Below are 19,267 nucleotides of genomic sequence, written 5' to 3' on the forward strand. Positions count from 1 at the left end.
GATTTCCTTTTTGCCTTTACGCTCCCGACATCCCTTTTTACCCTTACAATATTTAGCGGCGCCTGAATCTATTCTCTTTCTCTCTCACCCGCAAGGTTAAATCTGAACCAGTTGAGTTTTCTTTGCTTCTCTTTTGGTCGGCCGTTCGAGGTGCGAATCGCACTTTCATAGCTTTTCAAGTCTCGAGGATTATCTCGATCTTTCGCTTTAACTCATACTTAATTTTCAACGGACTTGACAGCCGACTCGTGCGGTTCACATTTTGCCTTTATTACAACTCTTTTAACGTGTAAAAAATGTTAGGTGAAACAATTATTTGCTGGATGTTATTTTGATATAATCTATTTAATATATTGCTTTATAAAATTAAACAGGTAATTTTATAAAGATTTTATGTTATGATACTATTTATACATTGTATATAAAAGGCTTCGAAACTTTTGTATGGATGTTAAAAAGTTTGGAGCCTATTATTAAGCCTTGTGGAACCCCACAGAATCTTTAAACAAGCCTACCATAAGGTTGGTTATGTATTAATTATTAATATTAGAAACAATGATTAGGATTAGAAGCTTAAAGAGTTATGTTATGCTTTGCTCTGGCTATGCTCTGGTTATAATAGTCAAACAGAATCAGGACAGTGCTTTTAGTCTTACCTACAAACGTTAATATTATCATCTGTTATATTGAGAAAAACTGTGGCTCACAATGAATTAGACAAAAGTTACCTTTTTTGACGAAATGGTAAATTTTCCAATACATTTCATAAAACTAAATTCACATAGGTGATAACTCATAATCTTTGGAAATAAGAATAAAAAAAAATCTAAGATCTAGTATTGATTGTTATATTGATAATACAAGATTAGCATATGTTGAGTCTGCTAAAACCATGGGAATAATTTTGGACCATCTATATAGATTTAAAGAACACTTAAAGGAGATTTTTCAAAAAAGTTTTTTTGTACTTAAGACTCTTTATAATAATAGACCCATATTAAACGTTAAGTTAGGAAAACACATACGTGAATCCCTTGTGCTATCACACCTTAATTAGTATGATTCGGTTTACGAATTCTCTTCTGATTTTAAAAGACAATTATGAATTCAAAAAGTTTAAAATGCCGGATTACGTTTCGTCTATTATGGTTTAAGAAAGTTTGACCATATATCTCACTTACATCAAGATTTTGGATGGCTTAGAATGGACTTTAAAGCTGTTGCATTTTGGCGTTTTCATAATTACAAATTATTATTAGTCCATCTTCCCCTACCACTCTTCAAGACTGATCTTCCGCAGACATAACCATAAATTAAATGTGTGTTGTGTGAAAATGATTTTCTTGACAGGCTAACGGTTCCACTCCATCGGAGTGCAATGTTTCAACGATCTTTTTCGTATAACGCAGAAATAGTACACAATAAATTACCAATAAATCTGTGACATTTACCAATTAATATCTTTAAGCATAATTTATTTTTATTCATTAGTATGTATTTATTGACACATCTTACTTAAGTTATGCTGATCGGTTCAGTAGAGTAGCTATTAGCTAGACTGCACCAGTCCACACTTAACATTTTTATTTTTCAGCTCTGTTTGAATAATTATGTTCCAGTAAAAGACATTTATTATTATTATTTTTAAATTGTAAACCATGTGTAACATATGCTATATCTAGTCCACTATTTAGCTACTAACCAAGTGTACTTTTCTTCCTTCAGGTCAGGATTATTAAGATATTAGCCCAGATTCGTGCGAATGCGTTGCCGAAAAGTATAGAAATTATTGGTTTATATACTATAAAGCGTGTCTATTTTGTACTACCTTCCTCCATTCTAGCTGTATTTTTGAAGCAAAAATATCAATTTTTGGTAAACAGAGCGTAAAAAAAGCTAAATTTTAAAATTATTTTGGTTTATACAGGGTGTTCACAGAAGGTTTGGCAGATAATATTTGATTTTCTGGTTCTGAGTCAAAATGTAAACAATTTGATGTATTACATGTTTTACTTTTAGTCAAGTATTTAGTATTTCAATTAGAGACTTAATATAGAGTTTAAATTTTGACGCAGAATCAGATATTCAAATAATATATAAGGTCTTCCATTTCAAAAAAACATAAATTTCTACTGCCACGCCTTGTGTGAACACCCCATATGAGTCAAAATAATTTTAAAAGGTAGATTTGTTCACCCCCTGTTTTAATTGTAATATTTGAAATATAAGTTGTAATATTTAAAATTACAGCCACTATGGAGAAAGGAAGTATTAAATGGACACGCTGTACAAAAACAAAATGCCTCAAGTTCAAAGACGTTAAAATTATCACTGTAAACATCATTATCATGTTAGCTATTTTAAGAGGTGTAAAATTATTGCCTATCGAGACATTGGTTTATGCAATTTCGGATTACAGTCGTCAACGTTTAAACTTAAGCATATTATGGCAATATTGGAAGGCAATATGGCACAATGTCATCTTCAGTGACGAATCGCGATTCTATCTAGGTATGCACGATGATTAGGTATGGTTGTAGAAGGGTATGACGTCAGCGTGGAGAATGGCGTGACATTGGATTTGCTGTTGAGAGACATGTACACTCAACTGCTGGTTTGGGGGGCTATTGCCTATGATAGCCGGCCAATAATCCCGTCACTTTATTCGAGGAAATATGACTGCTGCGATGATATCTTACAAATCACTTTAATGCCTTACCTAGAGAGTCGAACGCACGTCCTTTTTCATTAAGATAACCCCCGTCCCCGTATTGCTAGTTATAATACGGACTTTCTTCAAGAAGCGAGCATTACTTTTTTGCCGTTCACGGGATTTAAATCCCATAGAACATAATTATGCAAGATATGATAAGAGGAGACTAACCACTTTGCACTATTCGCCATAGATTCTGGCACAGCTTATCCACGAAGTTCGAGTTTCTTGGAATACTCATACTATCGATGCCTAGAAATATTAGAATATAGTTCAGCACGAACGGGTCAATTCAGCTGCGGGGTCGCCAATTTCATTATTAATTTTGCTCTTTTTAGATAACTAATAAGAGCAAAAATAAAAACTATTTTAAATGTTATAATTTCATTTTTTATATACCAATGCCAAAAAAATAAATTGAAGAAATTATTCCTTTTGGGGGTAATACTTCTTGTGTTAGTGAATATATTTACAGTTTTTTGTATGTTAGATCTAACATAAATTTAATTGTTTAAAATCCTTTGCATGAAAACTTTTGAGGTTTTTCTATGGCTTACTGAGTTTTCTTTCAATTGTCACTCCTGCTAAGACTATTGTTTCCTAAAGTTCATGGAAAAACTTTGAGTTAAATAGTTTCTTTCTATAGCCTATTTCTTTCTCCGTAGGAACAAAATGCCTTATTATTTATTTAAAAGTACTATAAATTTAGTGTAAGTCTTTTTTTTTCTTATGTCAAACAAAATAATAAGGCAGATCGGTTTTACCAAATTTAAATCGACACGTCCTCTATCGTTTCAAAAATATTAGGGTCGCAAAATTTGGCATAATGGTTAAGGCTTCAATAAAAAATCCTATCGTGCTCTGCCAAAATGGCCATAAAGGCAACAAACTTTTATCTCCTATAACCTTTTTTAAGTTGTAAGTTAGTACTTTGATTTCCGCACTTAAGGTCTTAGTTGGCCAGGCCTGTACATAATTAGTAGGGCACCTGGAATAATTATTTGGAATAATTGTTTTAACTCAAGTTTAATTAATTTCTAAATTTTATTTTTCTTTCTTATTAAAAAGAAGGAATTTACGAAATTGGGAAGAATTCAGAATTGCAATGGTTGAAATTATAAATAAAATTTGTTTTTATATACTAAAATAGATTTAATAAAGTAGAAGGTAGAATTTAATAAAAGTACTAGGAAAGTAATTGCCTTAAAATAGGAAATAAAACATCCCGGAAAGGAATAGTGTGTTACAACCTGACTAAAGGCAATTGATATCCAAGAACTTATAAACCTAGTTCTGGTATTTTACTCATTTCAACCCTATTTTACTTTTAAGATGTTATTTAACAAAAATTCTTTTTAACATGTTATATATGTTTGATAACATGTTATAAAAAATTGAATATTTTCCTGGAGTAGTAGGGTTTTTTTTATCGACTTCTTAATTCTCTGAAATTAAAACAAGAAAGCCTTTTTTGGTACCAATGAACCCCAAGTAAAACCAATCAAATTTCTATTAACACCATATAGTAACCAATGAGTCGACTAATATGGATAACTTTTCTTAGTGGTTTTTGGATTTAGTCGATAACATCACCACATAGTTGTCAAATCTTAGATTATTTATTACATAAGTACCTTTAGAAATACCTAGTTAATTCTGCAATGTAAAATCGGCTCTTGACAATGTAATAACTATTTACTAATATTATGATACCTAACTTTTGCACTAGTAAATAAACTCGACAAATGAAACTCTTTGGGTCTTTGTACCACAAAATGTAGCACCAATGGTTTATTACTTCTTTACGGGTATCGACCCTTTCTTGTGCTCTTATGCAATAGGAAATGGACTTTAGCTTTGGTAAATCTAAAAATCTGATTTCACAATCTGTCTTTTTTAAGTTGTCACCAAACATCAAGAAAATAGTTAAGATTCTTAATAAACTTTATACGGCAGAACTAGGCCAAAAACAATATCATCAGTCCGCTAACGCCGAGATAAAGCAAAGAATAAGTAAAAAAAACTCCCCGGCCTTGATCTTGAACTTGGCCCCAGTTTCATCTTATTTCGCCGGTTAATTAACGAATCATTGTGAAAAGAAAAATGGCAAATCAGGGTTGAGACGATTTTTTTATCATAAAAGGCAAATTATATGGAAAATTGGCCATATTATTTTAGAATATTTTTTTGTCTGCTCGTTACCCCGTCTGTCTCAACGGGTAATTCGAGTCATTATAGTTATAAAAGAAGATTTTGTAGCTAAATTGTAAAATAATAGTTCATTTGATATTATATTTGATTGACCAGACTACGCAGTTACTAGGCAAGTAAAATTATTCTAAAACCCTTTTAACTAAAATATTAAGCAAGCCTTCAGAAAACATGACTAGATCTAGCAAAGATTTTTAAATTCACGGTAATCTCCTAATTACACATCGTAGCTTTTCCGTAGCTTGATTTAAAAAATAAATGTGTAACACTCCGTAAAATCGGCGGATTTATGACAAGCCGACCAGAAATCCCAGCGTTTAATATGAAAGTGCTGCTTAATATGCATGTAGTGTCATATTCAATTACCAAACGCGAAAATACATAAAACTGAATATAAAGTAAAGGTAATGTCGATATGGTATGCCTTTTGGATTAGTAATAAGTATATTGATATATTAATGACTCGCTTCGTTTAAATTGAATTTCAAGTTACACTGACATCAACATGTTTTGAAGTTTAATATATAATACAACCACAGTGAGAAATGTTTTATGCCAATTTACATTCCAAATTTGATTGCAATAATAACCTGGTTAAAAGCAGTACTTTTATACCTTATAAATGTTTACGATTTTAAGCAGGTTTCTAAATATGTTATTTTTTTGTTTTATTAAATTATTTTTCTCTAGCATACGCCTTTTCTTATCTATTTATATTTATCAGCTGTTTTTCAAATGTTCTTTAATAATAGTAGGACGATGCATACATCGAATTGTTCTTTTGTTCCATAACAATGACAAGCTGGTGACCAAATTATGCTGGTACGTAAAAAACTGATTTCTGCAAGTTTTATGTACTATTACCCTGATGAAGCCAACAAGTCTCAATGTTTTTTAAAACAATTAGTAAATTTATCTAAGCCTTACTTTCCAAAACTAAGTCTCCTCTCTAGTGACACTCTCAAATTAAGTCCGGTTGCAGAAGCTAACTCTGAACCTTCGTGTATATGTATACTTTTTTATGATCTATAAGTAGAGTCAGTTGTTTAAAAGCAGAGCTTATGTGAGGTTCTTGCGTTAATTTCTTAGTCCCAGTAAACTGACAGAATAGAGGTACTGCCTTAAATATTACAAACAATCAGTAAAAACGATTCGGATGATATAAATGGTTATATGCTATGGATATAATAAGAATTTAAAGATGTTATAATTAGTTTAAAGAAAAGTGCCTACTGGTGCAAAACGAATCATTCTCTGGTCGGATATTCACTTATTAATATGACAATATCATTGCCAAAGTGAACTTTGTCGTGATATACGACCGTCGTGTGTATATATGCAATATCCGATAAATTGCGCAACTTCGTCTTAATGTCTTTCAAGACATGATAAAATCGACAAACATTTACTATCATCATAAGTAAGGCCCTAGGTGTGCTGACATGCCACCGAAAGTAAATCCCAGTCGTCACAATTGACGCATTCCCCAGCAAGAAAATTCCAAGCCAAACAATCACCAAGGAGTATTACAAAAATGTCTTAAGACAGATGACCCAAGTTGTGAGCTCAGACTTTTTTGAGAAAACCTAGTTTCTTCTGGTTTAACAGACTCCTAAAACCCCCATATTGATCTTTTTAATTCCGTTTTCTTAGATTTTGTTATTGAAATAATAAGGATAGTTATTTAAGTTATTGCTTGTTTGAGTATTTTATTGTTGGATGTGAATGAAAGTGAACATGAAAATGTTACATTTTGAGCTACAGTTTAAAGAAATTTTTGTAATCGTCTTAATGTTTATACTAACTGTTTCTAATTCTTTATACTGATTGATTGATTGCTTATTTGCGGAGAAGTGTACAGCCGAAAGCTGTTACGCACATAGGTATTCAGATGAACCCATGCCTCACCAAGGATTACTAGAGGCCAATAGTCTTGGAAAAAGTAATTAGGCTCTCTGGTTTGAAGGACTTAAAGTCGCTCGGTATATTATAGGTGCTACCCAAGAATTTGTACTTTACGCGTGAGAATTGGGCACTCCCCGATAACGTGGTCTGAAGTTTTGTCCTCGTCCCAACACTACCGGCATTCCGGGTTGTCCGCTATATCGATAGTGTGGAGATGGTGCCTTATGTGTCTGGTTAAGAGACTCGTCACTAGCTTAATTTTGCGTCTTCTTAAGCGCAGTAAATTTCTGATGAGGCAGGCAGAGAAAGCCCGTCTATGTGTGCCTTAGCCTCATGCCAAGTGCCTCATCCTATCTGCGAAAGGTTCACTAGTCTAGCAGACTCTTCATTGATGCAGCTGCTACGCACTTAGCTATACCGATTATGGATTCAGGCCCCACCGGCTGTTTTGCAAATCCTAGTCTATCAAAAAAATGTGCTTTCTCAGCAGGAACTGACTGCCCAGATAACCAGACAAGCTGAACCCTACAGCCCACCTTTACCAGTTCCTCTAGAACTTTATGCGCTCTAGTATGAGTTTGGAGTTAACCTTTTTGACCGTAATAGTCTTAAGGGCAGTTCTGCTCTCCGAATGGATTGATACGATTGACTTGCGGTTTACGATTTTCTGTCCGCATTTCAACACAGCAAAAACTTTATCCTAGAAGACATGCAGCATACTCTCCTAGCAAATACGCTCTGCTGGTATGTGGGACCTCAGCACAGAGCCCTATACTATCTCTATTGTTTTTTCTGAAGCCATCTGTATACTAAATAATCTCTTAATTTAACACTAGAGGCCTACTGGAATTCTGCCACTCCTCTCTGCCTACGATGTAGGTCACAAAACCCCTGTAATCCACAGTCTCAGGGGCCTTACAGTCACTGCCCATCAGAAGAAGAGGGCGCTCCTGTACGGTCTGGGACCAGATTTTTACATAGTCAGGGCCACCAGCCCGTAGGTCTATGTGCCGTTCTCATTGCCGTCAGGTCCAATCGCGGAAGAGTCAACAGAGCTTCTGGCGATTTAGTTGGCGCTGTTCGCATGAAATTCGTTATTCTAAAACATGTAAGGCACTGGATGCTATGCAGTTGGGCTTAGGTTTTTGCTTTCTCTGTATATGGCTACCAAACGATAGAGCCACATGTGAGAAGAGGTTTGATAATGGATGAATAGATCAAGTTCAGGATTTTAGGGGTCAGACTTCAAGTGTTGCCAACATCGCTTCTACAGACACATAGCAGGCAGGTGGCCTTCTTAATTTAGGTGACTGCGTGATCGTAACTGGACAGTTGGAATCTAATGTGATTTCCAGGAACCAAATTATCCTGAAGTATTGCAAAAGGTGTGAAGAAGCAGGAGGTATGTCAAAGTTACGTCTCCTCGTGATTATTAGTAGCTCTGCTTTTTTTGTCGATTGATCCTGAGACTCCCTGAGAGGCACCATTTGTGCACTATACGCAAAGCTCTCATCATCGGGCCCTGCATTGTGGCTTCATCTTTCTCCGGTCATAGCATTACCAGGTCATCAATGTAGGCCTGTGTGTATAGGCCAGCCTTAATTAAATATTCAAACAAGCTATTGACCATTAGGCACCAAGGTTAGGGATTATACTCCTCCCTGCGGGCAGCCCTTAGCCGCCAACGTTTTGACAATCTCGCTGTTTAGCTAGGCAGATACATTCCTAATAGTACAGGCTCGTATCATGCTGGGAACATTACAGAAACATGCGACACTAGAAACATGCCAGCAATGACCCTATTTCCTTATAGATAGATATACCAGAAATATTTCTGGCAGCGACCATGTCCCCTTTTCAACGTCTGCATGACATCTTTTGTGGAATATTTCTGCGACATTTTAGAACATCGTATGTATGCGTTTAATACATAATATATTGGCTGTGGACAAAAAAACGCCGTCTACGACTCGTTCATAGCGTCACTGCAGCTAGCGCTGCCAACGTAAATCTGGTGTCTTTTAGTTTCTAACCAATAATGAAAAGATGTATTTCATGTCATTTCTATGGCGGTAAATTTAAATACATAATTTAGATAATTTTAAGATCGTTTTGCAAAATTTCTGTAGGTATTTAAACGAAATATTATGGTGAAATGGTAGTATAATATTATATTTTTACAACACTTAGCCAGAAACTGGATTTTTTAAATTCTTGATTTGCTGCATAATTTATATATATTATATATTTGTTAGCTCAAAGTAGTGGACTGTATGAATGAAAACTGTGCTGCACTTTACTAACAGAAACTATAATTTTTACTTCAAAATTACAAATAAAGCGCGACAAAAAGATTCTAGCGGGACGACCCTTCTAGAACCCACACAGATCTCTCTTTTCTCCACGTCGCAGCGTGGCTAGTACAAAAATGGAGGGGCAAAAGCGGCGTTGTCGGTTGTTACATAAATACCCTTTAAAACGTCTTGAAAAATAATAATTATGCTCAAACATGCCGCCCGCCTTGAAATACTTAATTTCAACACAACAAATAAATAAAATTACAAAATGTAAAGCTTGCCTTAGGCTTGACAAAATAAACGACTTCAAAATAAACACTTGAACACAAATCTTGACTCTAAGATTTCTTAAAGCTTATTCTACTGGCAATACACAAATTTTAGAGATTGCACGTTTATACACTGAACCATCAGCACATTTCAAAGTCACAACACGCGTGATATTATCTGGACCTGGATGAAGTTCAAGGACACGTCCAACCTTCCATTTGCAAACTGGAACATTGTCTTTTTTGACGATCACTAGACTGCCGACCTTTAACAAAGTTACATAGGACTTCTTCCATTTGAGACGTGACTGTAACTCGGATATGTACTCCAAACTCCATCTCTTCCAGAAGTGCTGGATCATAGCTTGAAGACTTTGGTATTTATTGAGACGATTCTCTGCAACTTCGGTATAAACTGGCTCCGGAATAGCAGTGAGGGGTTTTCCCACCAAAAAATGTCCAGGAGTGAGTGGAGTGGGGTCTTGCGGGTCCGTAGATAATGGTGATATTGGTCGGGAGTTTAACACTCCTTCAATTTGGATTATCACTGTACTCAGGTCCTCATAAGATAATTTAGAATCACCCATAATCCGCTTTAAGTGAAACTTAAACCCTTTTACGCCGGCTTCCCCCAACCCACCGAAGTTGGGAGCTCTAGGCGGATTAAAATGCCAAGAGATACTTTCCGTGGACAAAGTTGAACCTATTTTGTCGGAATTTGACCTTAGGAAATCAAAAAGTACTGAATTGGCTCCAACAAAATTTGAACCGTTGTCCGAATAGATATGTAAAGGTTTTCCACGTCTGGCAATAAAACGCTTTAATACCGCAATAAAAGCTGAAGTAGTTAAATCAGTTACCACATCCAAGTGAACGCATTTGGTACTCATACACACAAAAATACATATATAGGCCTTTAAAATTTTCGGATTTCTGGTTTTCCTATCTCTTATGGATATAGGACCAGCATAATCAATGCCCGTATGTGTAAACACTGGTTGGAATGCGGTTAATCGACTTTCAGGTAAGCTGCCCATCAAATAGTTTTGAGAAATTGGTTTTGCCTTGAAACATACAACACAACTCCTTACTATAGATCTGCAAATTCTTCGACCAGAAATTGGCCAAAAACGTTGTCGAATTGAATATAAGAGCTGTTGAGGCCCGCAATGAAGTAATTTTACATGTTCCAGCCTTAATATTAAAGAAGTCAACATATGCTTAGGATGCAAAATAATAGGATGTTTCTGTTCCGTAGAGATGTTTGCCCTTTGAATGCGTCCTCCAACTCTTATCAAGCCTTCATTATCCAAGAAAGGATTCAAACATAAGATACGACTTGAATTTGACACCAGATCCTTTCTTTTCAAAGCAACATATTCTTTAGAAAACGATTGTAATTGACAGATCCTTAACAAGCAAATAAGAGCACAATTCAACTCGTCACTACTAATGGGACCATTTTTCTTAACCTTTGACTTAAGACGATGATAAAACCGAAAACAATACGAAATAATTCGCTGTAACTTTAATAAAGCTGAATATCTTAAAAAATCAAATTCAAATGTCTCTTCTACACCTCCATAATGACTCAAAACCCTTTGTTCTGGTATATCAAATTTAGGTTCTATTAGATTTTGCATATCGGGAGGTGGACTAGAAAATATGTCAATAGGCCCTTTCCACCACAACTCTAAGGAAAGCAAATAAGCAGCGGAAGTTCCTCTAGAAAGGCAATCTGCTGGATTCATCTCTGATCTAATATGGTGCCAATTTTCAGGGATAGATAAATTCTGAACTTCAGTTACCCGGTTTGCTACGAAAGTTTTCCACCTACTGGGGCAAGCTTGAATCCAGCACAATGCGATTGACGAATCAGTCCAATAAACACAATGGTCAATTGACACACATATTGAATTTCTGACCTTCTCAACCAACTTAACCGTGACAACCGCGGCACAAAGCTCCAACCTCGGAAGGGTAATTTTCTTTAATGGCGCCACACGAGACTTAGCCAATATTAAATGCGAAGAAATATATTCGCCCGTAGATGAAAATGAAACCAAATATACGCAACCACCGTAAGCCTTTTCCGATGCATCTGCAAAACCGTGAACTTGCAAAATCTTCCAATTATCAGCCAAAACATAGCGAGGGACATTTACCTGACTTAGAAATTGCAAATCTTTATAAAACTCTAGCCACCTTTCTGCTAGACTTTGAGGAACTGACTCGTCCCATGATAGGCGATTCTGCCAAAGAGTTTGCAATATTAATTTTGCAACTACAATAATTGGACCTAGTAATCCAAGTGGATCAAATATCTGACTAGTGATAGACAGAATTAATCTTTTTGTTATTCTTTTAGGTACATCACCATTTATTATGGAATAATGAATAGAGTCCTGCGCGGCATCCCAGAATAAACCCAATGTTTTATTTTGTTGGCCTTCACCTAATTGTAAAATGCTGGAAAACTCATTTTTATCAATTTCAAATTGTGATACCAGCTCAGACTTATTTGAAAGCCACTTCCGAAGCTTAAAACCCGCGGTATTGAGAATAAAAGAAATTTCATGCTGAAGTTGCAATAGAGCAGCTTGCGAAAACTCCCCAGCTAATAAATCATCTAAATAGAAGCAATTCATAATCGCTTGACTTGCTTTGGGATATTTATCTTTATACTCCAAACCCAACTGATATAAGCAACGGACCGCTAAGAATGGCGAGGAGGCACAACCGTAAGTGACGGTATTAAGCTCAAAACATTCAATTTCTGCGGATAAATCGCCAATATTTTTCCATAATATTCTTTGATATCCACGTTGACTAGGGTCAATTAATACCTGTCGGTACATTTTTGTGATATCTGCATTAATCACGAAAGGATAAATTCGGAAGTTTAAAAGAATAGCCAATAAATCATTTTGAATTGTGGGACCAACATGCTGTACATCGTTTAAAGAGAGTCCCGTATCAGTTTGAGCCGAAGCATCAAAAACAACCCTGACTTTGGTCGTTAAGTTACCCTCTTTAACCACAGCATGATGTGGTAAATAGCAATATTTATTCGAATCACTCGAGTCGATAGAAAAGTTTTTAACTTTAGTCATGTGTCCCAGATCTCTATATTCATTAAGAAACGCTATATAATCCTCTTTTAAAACTTCATCTTTAAGTAATCTTTTTTCTAAATAAATTAATCTTTTATACGCCATCTGTTTTGAAAAACCTAGCTGATGTAAATTCTCTTTAAAGGGGTATTTAACTACGAAACGACCTTCGGAATTGCGCGCGAAGCTGCTCACAAAATGTTCTTCACAATCTTGTTCAGATTTCGACAAAACTTTACTATTTGACTCGCATTCCTCCAGTTCCCAAAATTTAGTTAAGCTTTGATCAATACTCTGCTCAAAAGAATGACATGCCAAAACTCTATTCTCAGAAACAGGTATACATTTTGGATTAAAGTTACCTGCAACAATCCATCCCAACCTACTATTCTGAAGAACAGGCATGCCCGGGCTACAAATTTGATTCATAAGTAGAATTCTATAAAATATATCATTACCTAACAACATATCAATATTACCCCGTACATTAAATGTATCATCAGCCAAGCTTATATTCCCTGGAATTTTCCACTGAGAAATATTAAAAGACATATAAGGCAAATCTTGCGTAATTTTTGAAATTACTAAACAAGGAATTATTTCTTTAAAATCGTCACAAATATTCGACATAATAGTTACGTTTACTCGAGAACTCGATGTAGCTAACAATGCCTGAGCCAAACCCCTAATCTCATAATCAACATTTTGCCGCTTTAAACCTAATTTACTAACCAAACTCTCCGATATAAAGTTACTTTGCGACCCTGGATCCAACAACGCTCTGATTATAAAAATATTTCCGCGTGAATCGAAAACCCGTATTTTAGCTGTTACTAAAAGCGACAACGTTGCCTTAACATTCGAATCCACGTGGTTGACTTCCCCTATTGTGGCGCTCAAAGCTACGGCATTTTCATGAGTCGAATTCTCGATCCCGTTCGTTACTGGCGGAGGGGAGTTGACCGAAACGAAAGGCCTACTATGCACGGGCGCAACCGGAGACTGGATGTTTAAATGCAATAATGAATTATGTTTTTCTCCACATTGACGACAAATATTAGATTTAGGACAATTATTTTGGGTATGATCAGGACTAAAACAATTACTACACAGTTTCATTTTATTTACTGCCGCAATTCTAGAATTAACATTAAGGTTTTTAAATGCGAAACATTTGTAAATCGAATGATTTTTCTTGCAATAATAACATGAAAACTTCGATTGTATTGTTGTTGCAGCGTGACATTTAACCCTTTCACATTTAATAGGCAACTTACCATCCTGTTTTGAAGCCTCCAACTTCTCAAGTAGTTCGCACTTTGCTTTTAAAAACTTATTAACATCTTCCAATCCTGGCAACTCACCTTTTATGGGAAAACTTTCCCATTCGCGACGGGTCACAGAATCAAATTTATTTATCAGCATAAACACGATTAATGTGTCCCACTGATCAACTTCTTGCCCAAGACTTTTTAATGATCTTAAATTTTTATTAAATAAATCGTATACTCAAATAAGTTTTTAACATAGTTGTATACAATTAATCGCTTATTTTCGTACCTATCTGACAATATTGACCAAGCATTTGAATAGTTGTCATTCGTAACTTGCAAATTAGCAATGGCTTGTAAAGGTTCACCTTCAAGAAAGGATTTTAAATAAAAGAACTTTTCAACGTCCGATAGATGCACATTTTTATGAACAATGGCTTGAAACGCATCTCTAAATTCGAGCCATTTTTCATACGACCCATTAAAAACCGGCAACTTCAGATCAGGTAATTTTATTGAGGGTTTAGATGGGACCACATTTTGCGCGTCATGAGTACTAACTGCGTTATTATTAATGACTACCGAAGTCTGCGAATTTATTTCCTCTTTTTCTTTAATAATTGATTTTAAACTGCAAATTAGTGAAAAATATTCATTCTCAAAACCTACTCTGTTCAAAGACTCTTCCTCAAAAATTTTACTAGAATCCTCATCACTTTGCGATTCCAAGGTCATTTGACATTCGATGTCAGATTGAACATCGTTAAACTGACACAAAAGAGGTTCAACGTTATCTAATCTTGTCTTAATTTGTATCAAATTTAATTCGGTCAAATAATCTAAATCAATAGAGTCTAAAAAGGACTTGGTCCTGGTTAAATATCCCTTGATATTTCCCCTTTTTATCTTTAATTTACGTAGATCCTCCATGTTACCAATAAATTATAATAAAATAAACACACAAATGATTCTAGTTCTTACCAAAACCTAAATACAGTACACAATACCAAATGAAAGACCAAAATCATAAATTTATTATCATGGAACGGACTTACTCTCTCGTCGACCCAATTTCTTCGGACTGGAACCTTCTAACGTAGGCCATACACATCAACCTGCCTGTACGATGACGATGCGACGGCTACACGGGCCAACATGGCCGCCTGACTGCGGATATTTTATCTGAGCAATCACTTCAAATACTGACCCATCCGTCTCGATTGGACCAAAAATGTTAGCTCAAAGTAGTGGACTGTATGAATGAAAACTGTGCTGCACTTTACTAACAGAAACTATAATTTTTACTTCAAAATTACAAATAAAGCGCGACAAAAAGATTCTAGCGGGACGACCCTTCTAGAACCCACACAGATCTCTCTTTTCTCCACGTCGCAGCGTGGCTAGTACAAAAATGGAGGGGCAAAAGCGGCGTTGTCGGTTGTTACATAAATACCCTTTAAAACGTCTTGAAAAATAATAATTATGCTCAAACAATATTATAGTTCGCGTTCGCGGATTTTTCCTGTTTTTTTGCTTTAAATGTATCTCAAAAACCTTGTTTGTTTTGCTTTAATTTACAAAAATCATCGTACTAGAGTGTACGATAAATGTCTGAAACATTGGGTCATACATTTGACTTAAATGGTATGTTTCTGGCATGTCCGGTATTATCTGGGATAACGTTGCGAGAGCATGGCCTCTATCCGCCTCACCAAATAGGGTTTTGAGCCATGACATTGGAGTGCTTGGAAAATTACTTCGTGTAATGGAGTTGGTGAATTCATGAGAATGAGCTTATACGGCTGTACAGAAAAATGGTTAAATGTTAAGCCCAAGTTTTAAGAATCAAAAACTGTTATTAAAAAACAAAAATTCCTTTCATGTATATATTTAAAGGATGCATGATTGAGAAAAAAACATACACAGGAAAACCATAAAATCCGGCAGAAAGCCAAGAAATCCGACGGCAAGCAGACGTCAGACGGGCAGAGGATAAATGGAAAAAGGAGCAAAAAAAAACTCGATGGAGAAATTCTTTCCGCCACGACCCTAACCTTTCTCACGTGACGGCATTGGACCGCAGCACGTGCACTTTCGCTTTCGTATCAAGGCACCCGCCGCCGCGACGCTTCAAGGTCGCGGGCGACGCGAAGGGCGGCCTCCCGCGAGTTGCAAGCATATCTTGCCCTTTTCTTATTTATTCGCACATTTTATTATTGGGCAGTTTAGTCTGTGAGATAAAATATATAAAAGAAGAAGAAAGACATTTACTATTTTTTTGTTGAGTTTGCTGTTGTTAATTAAATGCTCATATTTTAAGAAAGGGCGCCGTAGTTAGATAAAATTGTTAGCAAAATTTAAAGAGAACTAAAATTAATTTTTTTTTTATACATTTTGCGACACTTTTTTATTAGTTACTCTTCTTCTTTAAGAAGAAGAGTTTCTTAAAGCCAAAATGAGTATTTCTTTTTTAATCATCTAATAAAGTTGATCCTTTACAAAGGAAAAAAATGGTTGACCACCTAAGAGATTTAATTTTTTAATTAAAATTTAAAAATCCTAAAAATCTGATTTTAACGAATCTTAAAACATTTGGTGTAATAATTCGATGTTCGTTTCTGATCCTTCGGCTTAGTTAGACAGACTTTTACTTCCAGAGAACCTCAAAGTTGAAAATCTAAGGTCTGGTGACCCTGCTGGATATTCGATTCTGCCTCTCCGTCCAATCCATTTATTGCGGAACATATAATTAAGATATTATTGTACATTACCAGGGTACAAAACGTGCACCAAAATTTCCATTTTTAGTAGGAAATTGTTGTGAAGGTACATATTCTGTAAAAATTTAAGATATGTGTCACCAGTTGTAAAAAAAATATTGGACCAATAATTCGATCTCGAATGATGCCCGTCCACACATTAGATGTATGTGCTACTTGACCACCAATTTTGTACTTGTTTGAATGGATGAATACAACTACAATTGTACAATAACGCCTACAGTACAATGTAAGTTTGAACATCGTTAAACTAATTAATAAAATTATTTAGTTTGTTAATAAGGTAGTTATCTAGCATCTACCACTAATTATAGGACCTTAAGTAATAAATTGGTTACAAAATATTGTACTTAGTAAAATAGGAATAAAATATTATAATTATTAATAACTTTTTAAGTACATTTTTAAATACTAAGACTAACACATACATAGTACAAAATACAAATAAATACAAATAGTAGTAGCTCTACTAAGCTCAGCAATAGTTTGCATTACCGCAAACTATAAGAATGTTATATGGACTTATGTGAAGGAAGATTTTTTTTTATTGTGAGTTTAAATTTATTAGAGGGCAGACTTTTTATTTTATCTGGGAGGCAATTAAAAGGTTTGATGAATAATATTTTAAAATTTCTTTGCGTTAAGGCTAGTCTATGGTGAGAAATCGTAACTTTATTTTGTATTTCTTGTTTTATTTATATTGGTAAGTTGACTTTTTTTACATATTGGAGTGCTTGTTCTATGTATGCTGCAGGAAAAATGACATTTTTAAATTTTTAAAGTGTGGTGACATGAGTCTATCTGTTTCAATTTTATTAGGATTCTTTGCTTTTATTGATTGAATAAATATGATATGCCAGTCTGTAGATTGACCCCATCTCAATACACCATACATTATTAGACTCGGAAACATGCCCATGTACGCAATTCTACCAATGCCTATTGTTGTGTATTGCATTATTTTTCATAAGAAGAAAATGACACTTGCTAATTTGTTATTTATGACAATATATGCGGGTTAAAAGAGAGCTGCTTATCTAATTTAATTCCTTGAAATATTGTATCGTTTTTATTACTTAATACTTGTTTTTTTTAAATTACAAGTTTATTGTTTTTTTTTAGGTTAAAAGAGAAAGATGTTGAGTGAAAGCAATTTTTTACATGTATGTTTTGGCATAGTAACGACAATTTTGCCAGTTTTCCTAAAAAGAAAAGATAAAGATAATTTTAGCCTAAACTTTAAAGTGACATAGACATCTACATACGTTCCTCTTCATTAATAGTAAAAAACCCAAACTAAAATATTTGACTATTATCCACCAAATTCATCATTGTTTCGCAAAATTCTAATCTACAATCAGAATTGTCGTCTAGCAGCTCCTGGATTGGTTTCATTTTAAAGCCTATTTTTCTTGCTGACTTTAGAACTTTTCTTCATAACTCACGAGAATATCCAGTTTTACATTCTCGCTTACCGATGGTTGCTTTTGTTTAAGAATACTTTTTACATGACCATAAGGTATGAATTGCTTTTTAATTTTACTTACATTACTTTGACTCAGTGGGGGCAAATCAGGATGAGTTACGAATAAAATACGCGTTTAGTGTCGGTATAATTTTTTTTTTAAATTTTTATACCATTGTCGCACAATGTTAAATTGTACACAAGTATTGCAGACGGTAGCTCAAAATTATTGGCCGCTCGTAGATAAGGATTCAATAAGTCACAGTTTGCAAATAATTAAAATAGTAATAAAGAGAACCAAATAGGCGCCACTTAGTTTTACTAAAACTAAGAAAACTTCTTACCAGATTATTTCAATTTTAGTAAAAATATTTGGGATTGCGCTATGGCAATCAGAAGCAACAGTTCCTAACAACAACCCATTTTATTCACATAAAGCACTTTTTACAATTTATACAATATTTGTAAAATATAATCAATGATCACTCTTTATAAAATAATAATTTGAAATATTATGTTACACTTTAGGTTAGATTATAGCTTATGGTTTGAAAAAGTATTTAAAAGTGAATTGTATGGAAAATAGTACATATTATATAGTTATTGAGTGAGGCGAGAAAGACATGAACACACAACCCAAGGTTATATGGCTTCGAGTATGTGTTCATATCCCCCTAATCAACATTAGTCAAATAAAAAACAAATTATTTAGAAATAGAAAAAGGTTTAAAAAATTAATAAATATAATAAAACTGGCCTGAATTCTCCTAGTCACCAGTCAGCAACACGTGGAGCTTTATCAAGACAAGCTGGGCAGTCTGTCCGAGTCCTATCTGTATGAAATGGGGCTCATAGTTAAGTTAGGCTTCCTTACCGTAGGTGACCGAAAAACTAGATTGTTCTGGTGTCAGTGGTGGCACATCACAGAACTCCAAACCATTACACCCTCAAGGCAGTGTTAAGGTTAAGAAGCAATCGAAAATAAGAACGGGAAAGAAATTAAAAGAAAAGAAAACCATCGCTAAGTTTCTAATTAAATCTTAGGCATCCTGCCAAGAAATAACCAAATCTTGTCTTAATAAGGTAAAAGAGGTTCCAATGAATCAAAAGTAAGGAATATATTATATATAACTTGCATTCTTACCTCTTTGGTTGGGCTGTAAAGTTTTACGGGCGCTCCTACAAACACACGGGAACCAAGTCCGCAGAAATATCGGAGGTGGCAATCGATATCGATCTTAAC

General features: G+C 34.8%; 2 protein-coding genes across 5 annotated transcripts in view; one reads left to right on the forward strand and one right to left on the reverse strand.

Moving 5' to 3' along the window:
- The window catches only part of LOC126734734 (POU domain, class 6, transcription factor 2), a 262,067-nt gene that overhangs the window by 46,741 nt on the left and 196,059 nt on the right, over nt 1–19,267 (forward strand). The window lies entirely within an intron of this gene.
- On the reverse strand, nt 9,482–14,709 carry LOC126734313 (uncharacterized). Its single transcript, XM_050437885.1, has 4 exons — nt 14,449–14,709; nt 14,069–14,367; nt 13,786–13,988; nt 9,482–13,635 (listed from the first exon to the last, which is right to left on the reverse strand). The coding sequence occupies exons 1-4, from the start codon at nt 14,707–14,709 to the stop codon at nt 9,482–9,484; spliced, it is 4,917 nt and encodes a 1,638-aa protein (XP_050293842.1).

Source organism: Anthonomus grandis, chromosome 3 (genome assembly GCF_022605725.1).
Source record: "Anthonomus grandis grandis chromosome 3, icAntGran1.3, whole genome shotgun sequence".
NCBI lineage: Eukaryota > Metazoa > Arthropoda > Insecta > Coleoptera > Curculionidae > Anthonomus > Anthonomus grandis.

Excerpts from the sequence above, each read along its gene's own strand:
- LOC126734313 (XM_050437885.1), bottom strand. The coding sequence starts at position 14,709 with ATGGAGGATCTACGTAAATTAAAGATAAAAAGGGGAAATATCAAGGGA. Across the intron at positions 13,989-14,068 it reads TGGTCAATATTGTCAGATAG|ATCATTAAAAAGTCTTGGGC; the intron begins GTACGAAAATAA and ends TAAAAATTTAAG. Across the intron at positions 13,636-13,785 it reads GGAGGCTTCAAAACAGGATG|TAAATAAAATGAAACTGTGT; the intron begins GTAAGTTGCCTA and ends GAATTGCGGCAG.